Genomic DNA, 12,368 nt, shown 5'->3' on the forward strand with positions numbered 1-12,368 from the left:
GGAGGGCATAGAAACTCATTTAACAGAAGAGGGAACCTGTATGAGGTGAAATGAGATGTCCATAGCTACCAGGAACGGAGCTTGGATTCAAACCTGTGTCTATCTGATAACAGCTTGCACTTAGCATTTACCATGTGTGAAGCATTACTTTAAAGGCTTTAATCCTCACACTTAAACCGCACAACAACCCTGTGAGGTAGCTTCTGTTATTATCCCCAGTAACATATGGGGCACAGAGAGGTTTGGTAACTTCCCAAGGTTTCAGTGATAGGAAATAGTACAGGCACTTCTTCACTATAAGCATATCATCACCACACTATGCTGCCCAGTGTTTCCCAGTAAACCACAGAGCCTCCCTAGCCAACAAGAGTAGAACAAGTGAGTGACAATGCAGTCTTTATCCACAGCAAAACGATGGCATCAGAGCACCCACTGTGAGCATCACTGAACACCAACTATGTGCCCAGGACTTTGCTAAGTGCTGGGAGTAAACAGATGCATTAGACACAGTCACTACCCTCACAGATCTCAGTCTGGAAGGAGAAACAACCTTGTACACAATGAGTACAATATGCGCTGTGATACATGGCACTCTGACAGCAGGTGTAAAGGATTGGGCACACAGAGAAAACAGGCATTAATTTTATGTTCCTCTGTCAAGGAAAGTGAAAGGCAAACTAATGCCTAATGGCTAGAAGCAACCTTATACTTTTGATTAAGTGCATATTTAAATATCACCCTGCCCCTCAGTCAGGCTCATGCCTCAGTCTCCATCACATGGCCGACTTTACTTTCTAAAGAGAAAGCAAGAAATTCATGCACAGTAAACGGAATTGGGAAGATGCGGAGCATGAGGTCTGTCTCAGATGCTTTTTTGTTTGTTTTACTTTGCCTTTGAAAACTACACAGCTCATTACAGTGGAAACTAACACAGCTGTCATTACAAAGTAGATGACAGAGAAGGCTCTACCTTTGCTTCATCTTATGGAACTTCTTTGAAAATAAATCATCACCCCAGGGTGAAGAAAACTTTGAAATCTTTAGATTCTCTCTTCTTAGTGTTGAAAATGCAAGTACATGTGTGATATTCACATAGGAAAGTGTGATCATTCTGTTGTGAGTATAGAAGTGATCTTGGACAAAATTTGGGAGGTGGAAAAGTGTGTTCTCCCATTTGGGGGCCCACTTCCTTCATCCTCCTGCCACTCCACATTTTTTTTTTTTTTGCGGTACGTGGGCCTCTCACTGTTGTGGCCTCTCCCGTTGCGGAGCACAGGCTCCGGACACGCAGGCTCAGCGGCCATGGCTCACGGGCCCAGCCACTCCGCGGCTTGTGGGATCCTCCCGGACCGGGTCACGAACCCATGTCCTCTGCATCGGCAGGAGGATTCTTAACCACTGCGCCACCAGGGAAGTCCATGCACTTCTTTGTGAATATATTAAACAACAAGCTCTAGGAGTGCGTCGAATACCACAATTTCCAAAAGGTGATGAGTGTAAATGGTGAGTGCAAATAATTTTTTGAAATTTTTGAGGCAACTGTGATGTGGTAGAAAAATACCTGTAATTCCTTTTCGCGGCAAAGTAACAGTTAATGTGGGTACTTCTGTGGTTTCTTGCCTACATTCATACTTGAAGGAGAAGCTACATTTCAGTTAGATGTTGGTGAAAATAAAAATGTATTTTTTCTCATTCAAGTTCATGAACCCCAAGTGATATGCCCTGAGATAAAGGTTCTAGATTCTTCTGATTTAAGACTCTGAATTATTGAGTTCCAGCTATTCTGCTGCCTTGGATACTTGAGACAGAAAAAGCAGTGAGTAACTTTTATTGAAGTGATAAGTAGATTTTGGTGAGCATTTCTCAACCCTTCTCCCCATCCCCACCCCTGCAGAACAACCAAGTTCTGCCCCATCCGCACAACTTTGTGTTATAACTCTATTTCCCTCCTCCTGGCAATCACAGAAGAAAGGTTCTAAATTTCTCAGACCCACATGATTTCTCCAAACTGCCTTTACCAACCAAGTGTCACCTTCTCCTTCACCTCCCTTATCTATCTTTATCCCCTGTTTCCCACTATCCTAATGATTCTAGCAAAATGACTCACAATTCACATAAAATAGATTCAGGAAGTTTACAATGTCTAAGCACAAATCCACGAAGTAAGAGGATCATAGAGTCACAGAAGTAGATCTTAAAAGCCACAGAGGCAATCTCCTAACAGGTTTAGTACCTGAACCAGAACCTCACCAAATTCAGTGTTTGAGACACCACTTTTCCTAGAAAATAAGAAAGGAAGAAAGTAAATAGCATTTATTGAACACTGAAGTATCCTGGGACTGGTGCTGTATTTATATTTTCTCACTCTTTGGAAAATAAAAAGCAGTGAGCTCTTAATATCCCCATTTATGAATGAGGAAAGAGACTTAAAAAGTTTAAGTAACCTGTCCAAGATCACACACAGTTAGTAAGCATTATTTCTGTACCTCCCCCTCCTCAGTCTGACCGACCTGACACTCACAGAACCACTGAACAGGACCACTGAAACCACTCACAGAACCACTGAAATGACTGCCCAGAAGTCGTCAGCAGTCCCTGTGGGGCTGAACGTGAAGGGCATTCCTCTGTCCTCCCGATGCTGGATCTCCCGCAGCCTTCAGTACTGGCCACTTACACCCTGTTGAAACCGACTCCACCTTTAGCTTTGACAGCATCAGTTTCTGGTTTCCTCCTACATCTTGACCCCTCCTTCTCAGTTTCCTTTGCCAGTGTAGCTTCCTCTTGGCCACCTATAATGTTGGAGCCCATCAAAGCCGAGCCTTGGCCCCCTCTTCTCTAACTGAACGCTGTCTCCATTGGCAAAGCTGACCCCAGCCCATGGCACTCATTACCCTTGATACCCAGAAAAACCCTCTCCCTGCTCTGTGCTCCAGGCAACTAACGTGGATATCTTGCCCACATGCCCAAAGGTGGTCAGAACCCTTCTGCTTGTTGAATGAACCCCACTTCAGTGAAAAGCACCTTTCTTCACCCAGCTGCCCAATTCAGAAACCTGAGAATGGCCCCTTACTTCTTCTTCTCTTTCACCCTCCTATTCAAACACCAAGTCCTGTAGATTTTGCCCACTAAGAATACCTGGACTGAATCTGAACAATCACTTATCATCATCATTGCCAAAGCAGCCTCCAAGCTCCTCTTCTTGCCTCCCTTCACCCCATTTCTCCTGCTTAAGGATTTCAGCAATTTTCCATCACTCCTTCATATTAAGACCAAAATCGGTAACATAATCGGTAAGGCCCAGTTTGAGCTGCTTCGTACCACCTCCAACAGACTCACCCGGGCTCACTCTGCACCCTGCTCTTCCCCTGACCTGTACTTCTTTTAGTTCATCAGTTACCCATGCTTCCTCCAGCCTCTGAGCCTTTGCATGTGCTGTTGACTCTGCTTGGAATGCTGGTCCCTACTCTTTTCATTAAGTTACTTCCTACTTGTTTGGATTTCAGTTTAAATGCTGCTTGCCTAGGGAACCTTTTCCTAACCATCCAGACCAGGTCAGCTTCCCCAACAGGGCAATTTTTCACTTAGGGCATACTGTTCTTTTATTTTGTACTATGGTCAAATAATCAATTCACTATTTGACACGTTTCCCCTTCTATGATGTAAGCTCCATGAAAGCAGCAACTATCTGCTACTCAGCCCATCCCCACACCCTAATACAAGGCTTGGTATGTAGTTGAAACTCAGTACATCTCTATTGAACTAATTAATTAATTATAGGGAAGTCTCTTTTTGCCATACTTCTGTAGACTTTTCTAGAATGACACAGACCAACAGGTGATTTTATATGTCCAAAGAAAATGAATAAGAACCTAGTTGGAATTTACAACAGACAATGACTTGAACCTTTAAATCAAAAAATCTGAAATAATCCCATTCTACTTTGCTGCTACTAGATAAAGAAAAGAAAGTTTCATTGTGCTACTTATCAATGTCTGTCATCCAAATGCATGGCTAAATCATTTATGTGCCTGGCGGTTTCCAAATGAATCATTATTCACTATCAACAGTGATGAACGGTGCCCTCATAAGAAAACGTTATTACAGTTTGTAGTCACCTTCATGGCTGTCAAAATGTATGTTCTCATACAAGTATCAAAACCAGCTGGCTGACAAATGCACATACTTTCTGCTCTGGATTTTTCAAGAAAGATTAAATGTACATTTCTTTCTTTCTTTCCCTCTTTCTTTTTTTTTTTTTTTTTTTTTTTTCATTCCATACCCCGGATTTGACTAGTAGCTTCCAGGTAAGGCACCACACACAGCAGAGTGTGATTTAGAGGGATCAGAAAGTTGTTCAAGTAGACTAAAACAGCAGATGATGTAATGATCTGAGCACATGAAAACCAGGTCAAACCAAACTTGTTTCTGCCAGCTTGACAAGACCACTGGAGTCCCTTACATGTGCTTTCAGGTTGTCTCTGTTGTGTCAACCTTTAAATAAGGGATTTTTGTCCTATGCAATATACATCTTTCTTGGTCAAATGCAAGTACCTATTTTAGCTAGCTATTCCTCTCTTCCAAGCAGTTTACAACTCTGAGTAATGTCTAAGATATATGTATTCAGAAGCAAGCAATTTAAAACAGCACATTTAGGTTGCTAATCTTCTGCTTTAACCATCTTTGATTTGTAAAGGACCTGTAAGCATCAAATGGCATTTGATACTGTGCCTAAGTGACACTGGATTTTACTTCTCACAATTCTATTATCGCCTTAAAATAAAAAGTGCATGATGGATGCTCCACAAAATGACACTAGAAATTATATTTAATGCATCTGCCATGGAACTAACCATTGTTCTAAAACAAGTTCAGACACTGAGAGAACAATTCTGCCTTCAGAAAGAAGAAATGTAACCTTGGCTTCTCAAGAAGCTATATCCCTTCTGCAGTAACTCTTTCCTGAATCTTTGATTTAAGATTTAGGATTTCCAAAATTTGACTGACAAAGCTATGTGTCCCGTCCCCCACACTGATGTCATTCATTTCTAATATTAGCAGACGAGCAGCTCAGGTTCACCTGGGAAAGAGGAGATTTTATTTTGAGTTGAACAGGAGCACATACTAAAAATGAACACAGTGAGACTTCCTTCTGGTGTAGCTGACACAGATAAAATAGGAAAACCAGTACAATGCAAATGTTTTGAATCAAATGGGAAAGAAATTCAATCTAATTATACATTTGATGTGCTTACAGAATCTTTTTGTGGCCTCACCTGTGCTAATGCTGAGGAATTAAGAAATAAAATGCAATTACATTAAGTTGTTTCAATGCACAATGTCACACAAGGTCATGAAGTGTGCATGAAAATTCCTTATGACTGGGATAAAGAAGGTTCCAGGACATCTGTCACAGCCCAGCATGATGTGTAAACTTGGCCATTATTCGGTGTTATAGCCACACAAACAAGCTTTCAGATGATGTATTTTGGGCTCATTAGATCAAATGTGTCAAGTATTTGGGCTTCTATTATCCAGCAGAGCTCAAATGGATCAGAGGGGCTAAACAATCACCCTACCTCCACTTAGTATTGTGAAGACATGAACGTGGGATTACCCCTGGAAAAAATAAGACTTAGAGACCAGATATGGCTTATGCACGGAAAATACCTCTCACCTTACAAACAACCAACTGTAAGGAATTCCCTGGTAGTCCAGTGACTAACACTCCCTGCTCCCAGTGCAGGGGGCCCAGGTTCGATCCCTGGTCAGGGAACTAGATCCCACATGCCACAACTGAAGATCCCGCGTGCTGCAACTAAGACCTGGCACAGCCAAATAAGTAAACAAATAAATATTAAAAATAAAAATAAAAACAACCAACTCTATTTGGTAATCATTCCTTCTAGCAGGTAAAAATATTCAGAGAAAGAGTTAAAGGAAATAAAAACACTAAGGCTCAGTGCGGGACTTATCACCACTGTATCAATATTTGTCTCTAATTGAACTTTTCTTACAGTGCAAAATCTTCTAAGGCTTTCATTCAAGAAAATCTGGCCTGGGTGTTTAAACAGCAATGGCAATAAAATGGGCCATGTTGAGTACTTGTTACTTTGCAGTTTGTGTTGGCTGACAATTCTCAAGTTTCTCAAGTGTGGCCTTCCAAACCCATAGCAGAGTGATCATTATCTCCCTAAGTCACTGTCGTAAGGGAACTTAGGGCAGGTCTCCCTACCTTGGGTGCTGAGATGCTGCTCAGCAAGTGCCCAGTGTCATAACCTTGCCCTATTTGAGTTTGTTAGAAAAATTTCTTCCTTTGCATAGTTTTCTGCACCAAGTTACGGTTCCCTATTGTGCTCAGAGTCACTGAAAGATTTTAAAATTACATGAAACTCCTTACCTAGATCTTTTCCATGACACCCACATAGTTATGCAAATACAAACCTGAGATAGCTCCTCCATGTGCTCTCAAAGACCTCCATGGGAGGATATACCCCACTGTATTGTGATTATATGGTTGCTTTTCTGTGTCCCTCAGAAAAGGTAGAGGATAGAGAACTCCTTAAGGGTAGAGAACGGTGCCTTGTTCCTCTCTGTATCCGCATGTCCTTGCACATTGCCTTGAACATGGTAACCTATGAATAAATCTTCACTAATTCATCAATGTCAAGTATCTCTACCTGGAAGACTGTTATTCACTTATGTATTTTTTTTGCTTTTTTTGTTCTGGTGTAGGTCTTTTTTTATTCTCCCCACTATATAGCTTTTGCTCTAGATTCCTATCCTTTAAAATCAGCAGACTTTGGGAATTCCCTGACAGTCCAGTGGTTAGGACTCGGCATTTAACTGCAAGGGGCATGGGTTTGATCCCTGGTAGGGGAAATAAGATCCCACATGCCCTGTGGCACGGCCAAAAATAAAAAAAAAAAAAGTAGACTTTTAGACCACAAAGCAAGATCTTTTGGCTGTACATCCTGTGGTTTTCTGAGAAACTACTAAAAGAACAATTCCTGGTGCAAATTATTTTCATGGGAGAGGTCCAATTATTTTTCTCCTATTTAGCAGTTCAAAATATTTTTCACACATGCCTTTATGCAATAGTTTCCTGCCAGGTGGACATATCCAATTCATATGGAAAATTTAGCACTATGTCTGAGAGGGTGAGTAGAGTCAGAAAGCACCAAAAATAAGTATGCTTTGCATTCATTTACTGTGAACACATTAGCATACATTATCATGTTCTAGCCCCACCACAGTGATGCTGAATGAATGGCATAAGTATTAATACCCCATCGTACTATGAAGAAATTGAACTCCAAGGAAGTGATTTCTCCGAACTAGTTGCAACAAATGCACAGAAACCTGGGTCTTTCTGCAGTGTGATGCACTTTGGACCATGCTAGGAAATGAAATGTGTTGCTTAGGTGGAATTTTATAGACAATAATAGCAAGCAGGGAAAAGAAATAGATGCAAAAACAAGAGCACTGGTTACTAGCTCTAAAGAAGGCAAACTGGGGAGGAATCAAGAGAGAACCTGGAAGAACCAAGCTGTGGAAAATTTTATTGGAAAAGTTGGTGCTGTTTTGTTTGGGTAGAAGCAAGGAGAAGAGTTGTGCTCTTATAAGATCATCTGATCAGAGAATAAGGAATACACTTTTCTACCATGTTTCAATAGTGTAGATTCATCTCCTCACACTGGACCCCTACAAAATTCTATGAGGCATCCTCTCTCTGAGAATTTGATTTCTTCTCTGATGGCAGTTAGGTGGATGACCGGAAAATGGGTTGGGTCTGGGTCTCCACAGACAAACACTTTACAGTGAAGATTAGAGCACCTAGTTCTCTCCCTACTTAGAGAATGAAAATATATTTCCTTTCCCTGGATTAACTTCTAAGGATGAAAAGCAAAGGTGTTGATGAGGAAAGGAAGAATCATTTAAGGACTATCCGACCTTCTTGTAGGAATTTTGTGTAGGTTTTTTTAGGTTTGCATTTTCAGCCTTTTAATTTTTATTTTATTTTATTTTAATTAATTATTTATTTATTTATTCATTCATTCATTTTGGCTGCATTGGGTCTTAGTTGCAGCACTCAAGATCTTTGTTACGGCATGCGGGATCTTTTGTTGCAGCACACAGGCTCTTTGTTGAAGCGTGCAGGCTTCTCTCTAGTTGTGGCATGTGGGCTCCAGAGGGTGCTGGCTCAGTAGTTGCAGTGCACAGGCTTAGTTGCCCTGCGGCATGTGGGATCTTAGTTCCCGACCAGGGATCGAACCCACCTCCCCTGCTTTGGAAGGCAGATTCTTAACCACTGGACTACCAGGGAAGTCCCTGTGTAGTTTTTTTTTTTTAAAAAATAATATATCAACCATAAAAAGAAATGAAATTGAGTTATTTGTAGTGAGGTGGATGGACCTGGAGTCTGTCATACAGAGTGAAGTAAGTCAGAAAGAGGAAAACAAATACAGTATGCTAACACATATATATGGAATCTAAAAAAAAAAAAATGGTTCTGAAGAACCTAGGGGCAGGATATGAGTAAAGACGCAGATGTAGAGAATGGACTTGAGGACACGGGGAGGGGGAAGGGTAAGCTGTGACAAAGTGAGAGAGTGGCATGGACATATATACACTACCAGATGTAAAATAGATAGGTGGTGGGAAGCAGCCACATAGCACAGGGAAATCAGCTCAGTGCTTTGTGACCACCTAGAGGGGTGGGATAGGGAGGGTGGGAGGAAGATGCAAGAGGGAGGAGATATGGGGATGTATGTATGCGTATAGCTGATTCACTTTGTTATACAGCAGAAACTAACACACCATTGTAAAGCAATTATACTCCAATAAAGATGTAAAATATATATATATATATATATATAAATAATTTAGTGTAAATAGCCTAAAGGATTATTTTGTATTTGTTCTTTTAATAATCCCTATCCATCAAGTTGTCCTCAAGGAACTCACATTCTAGAAGGAGAGAGACAATACATTTGTAAGCAAATTAATGAAGAAGATCATTAGGGCTGAAAAGCTATGTTTTGTGGGGACACTTTGTTGTTGTGCTGAGCCTAAGCACATTTTGGGCTTTCTAGTGCCCAAATGGAGATGAAAGAGTCTCTTCCCCAAACCACAGGCCTGCATCTGAGGCTCTGCCTCTACCATGGCTCTAGTCAGGAGCAACATCATCAAAAGTGAGATTTATACACCTGAAACGAACACAACATTGTAAATCAACTGTATTTCAATTAAAAAAACATTTTAAGTGAGATTTAATACTCCAAGTTAAAATTCACCTGATGAAATGACCATGTGTTGCTTTATTTTTATTCTAGGAATCTTGGAAAATCAGGACTCAGAGTTTCTTGCTTGGGTCTTGGTAAGTACTCAGGGTATCATGTGGGTGTGGGCTGGGAGGTGGGAGATTGGGGAGGATACCAGGGAATGACTGGGGTGTAGGTCAGGACCCAGTCTCAGGTGAGAAGGGACTTCCTGACCAACATTGCCTCACTTCTCCTTCTGAGCCTTTCCTGCCCCACACAGCCCTCCCCTTCTCAGACCCAAGGAGCCATTGTGATCATGATGCCTTATGGGGTCCCATTAAGAAAAAAGAAACCTGATATTAAAGCACATCTTAGAGGAAGAGACTCCTCTGTTATTCCCATTTAGCAAGTGTGAAGAACCTTGTGGCATGTATTTGTATGCTCACCTCACCTGCAGCATCATATGAATTTTTTTCTATCCTTATCTTCCCTTTGCCTAATTTTCTCACTTTTTTCTATATTTTAATGTATTTATGTACTTTTATAATGTACCTTAAATGTTTTAGGGATAAAGTTTTATATATACATTTCCCCCCAGAAACTGTAAATATCTAAAGAATAGTAAGTAGAGATGGCAATTTTAACATCATAAGAATGAATCTGAAATGGTAAAATCTGAGTTTGAGACTTGGGGTAGCATACAGCTTCCAGACATCCCCCAGACAAGGGAAAAGGCAGCCTTGGTCTTCAGGCAATTCAACATCATCAGAACTATTTCTGTAACCTAAGAGAGTATAGACCAGGATGATAGCTGAGGAAGTAGTGAGAAATGGTCAGATTATAGCTATGTTTTGAAGGTCAAGCCTGGCAGATCTTCTGTTGGACTCAGTTTGAGATGCAAGAGAAAAAAGAAGAGTCAAAGATGACTATAAGGGTTTTTTTTTGCCTGAGAAACAGAAAAGATGGAGTTGCCAGTAAGAGAAATGTGAAAGAATGAAGGAAGAGAGACTTAGGAAGGAGGGAGAGCCAATTGATTTGGGACATCCAAGAAAAAGACATCCAAGAAAAGAGGTATATAGGCTAATGGATATATGAATCCAGAGTTTAGAAGAGAGATGTGAGCTGGATGTAGGATGACTTGAGAGTCACCAATATGTAGATACTGTTTAAGCCATGAGACTGAATAAGAATATTAAGGGAGTGAGCATAGATAGTACAGAAAACAAAAGCACATGGTCTGTGACCTGGGAAGTCCATTAAGAAGTTGGGGAAATGAGGAAGAGCCAACAAAGAACATTGAAAACAAGCAGTGGGTATGGAGGAGGAGAACCAGGAGAGCAGGGAGTCCTAAGAATCCAGCGTTTCAAGAGGGATGGAGACCAGCCCTGTCCAATGCTGCTCATAGGTCAATCAAGATGAGGGCCAAGAATTGATCATTCAATTTAGCAACATGGAAGTCACTGATGACTTTGAAAAGATCGGTTTTGGTGGAGTCAGGGGCTCACGCATGATTGGAATAGGTTCAAGAGAGCATGGAAAGAGAAACACTGGTGGCTGCTCTTTTGATGACTATTTTTATAAAGAGAAGCCTAGAAAGGGAATGGAAGCTGGACAGGCAAGTGTGGTCAGAGAGGATACCTTTACACACAAAAGAAATGACAGTATATTTACATACTGATTAAGAAATTCTTTTGAGAAGGAAAAAAATGGTTAAGATAAGTAGAGAAAAAAAATACCTGGAATGATTTCTTGAGGACACAAGAGGAAAGTAACATGAAATAAGGCAGAGTACATGGGCTTTGAGGCTGGTAGGTGGATTGATGGGGTGGCAGTGACGGTATCTTTAGAAATTATCTTCTACTGCTTCGGTATTCTCAGTGAAATCAGAAGCAAGGTCATCAGCTGTTAGTGAGGATGAAAGGGAGGTGTTGAAAGTTTGAGGAGAGAAAGGATGATGAGAGCAGAAGAGTGAATGGACCAAAGGGATGGATCAAAGTGGCCAGACAGCATTAAGGATCTGCTTGAGATTCATGCTAATAAATTTGAAGTGAGACCATCTCTATGGCCATGTGTTTTTCCTCCAGTCATGTTCAACCATGCAGGTCCAGGTGGGGTTTTTCAAGGGCATAAGATAAGAAAAGAGAGGCAGAGACGCTGAGAGTTTATGCAAAGGGGTGATTGTAATGGTGGACTTTGGGGTTGAAGCTGAGCAGGGAGGAAAATGAGGACTGAAGCCAGGAAAATGAGGAGGCAGAGGGACAGTGAAAAGTGGGCAGGATAAGTGAATTGTACCTCCAGAGGCCCAAAGGATTGTTGGAGTAAGATAAGCAGAGATAGTAAGTTGGAAGAATAGAAAGTGATGGTTTGAAAGGGGGATGCTTGAAACTGAGGCCATGGGGTGTTCAGCTATTGGTAATGACAAAGTCTAAGGCATATCCATAGGGAGAGAGTGGCTGAGGTCGTGCTGAGTGCAAGATCAGTAGACCAGAAGAAGTCAAGGGCCTGAAAGATAAAGGTTCAGGGAAGGATTACTTTGGGGGTCATTGAAATCACTAAAACGTATGGCAAAACTAATGTTGGAGAGAGTGACAGTGAACCAGAGCTAAAATTTTCAGATGAGAGGGATTGACTAGGGATGGGTAAGTGACTGCAACATGGGAAGCTGGTTGGGGGGAGGAATTGGGAGGAGGGTTTCTTGAACCCTGTTGAATGGAAGTGTGGAGACCAGGGAAGGGATGGTAGTGAAAGAATAAAAGATAGTGGCAACAAAAAAAATAAAAAATAAATAAAAGATAGTGGCAACAATTTCTGCCTCCTTTTACAGTATTGCAAAAACAATGAAGGCTAGTGATGCCTGAGTTTTTCTGATTCTTCTTAATGATATGATTTGGGAGGTGAGGGTGGTCTTTGCTCACCGTAAAACTAAGGGAATTTGACATTTGCTTAATTTGTGGCTTTGATTTTGTTACCACTTACTTGTATTTGAAAGACCCTGTAGATTCATTATCAGGGATATTCTAACCTTAGTTTTTTTTGAGAGTGCTTAATGGTAAATAACTATTCACTATTTATTATTGAAAGAAATTAAGAAATATAGCAATTTAAGAA

General features: G+C 41.0%; 1 protein-coding gene across 5 annotated transcripts in view; it reads left to right on the forward strand.

Moving 5' to 3' along the window:
* Positions 1-12,368, forward strand: part of KCNAB1 (potassium voltage-gated channel subfamily A regulatory beta subunit 1) — a gene marked incomplete at its 5' end in the record, with an annotated part of 429,450 nt that overhangs the window by 305,815 nt on the left and 111,267 nt on the right. For all 5 annotated transcript variants that reach the window (XM_081235013.1, XM_081235016.1, XM_081235014.1 and 2 more), the window contains one exon: positions 9,333-9,376. In XM_081235013.1, coding sequence (XP_081091139.1) covers positions 9,333-9,376 — 44 coding nt within the window. The remainder of the gene's footprint in view (positions 1-9,332; positions 9,377-12,368) is intronic.

Source organism: Mesoplodon bidens, assembly GCF_964165515.1.
Source record: "Mesoplodon bidens genome assembly, chromosome: 5".
Classification (NCBI taxonomy): Eukaryota; Metazoa; Chordata; class Mammalia; order Artiodactyla; family Ziphiidae; genus Mesoplodon; species Mesoplodon bidens.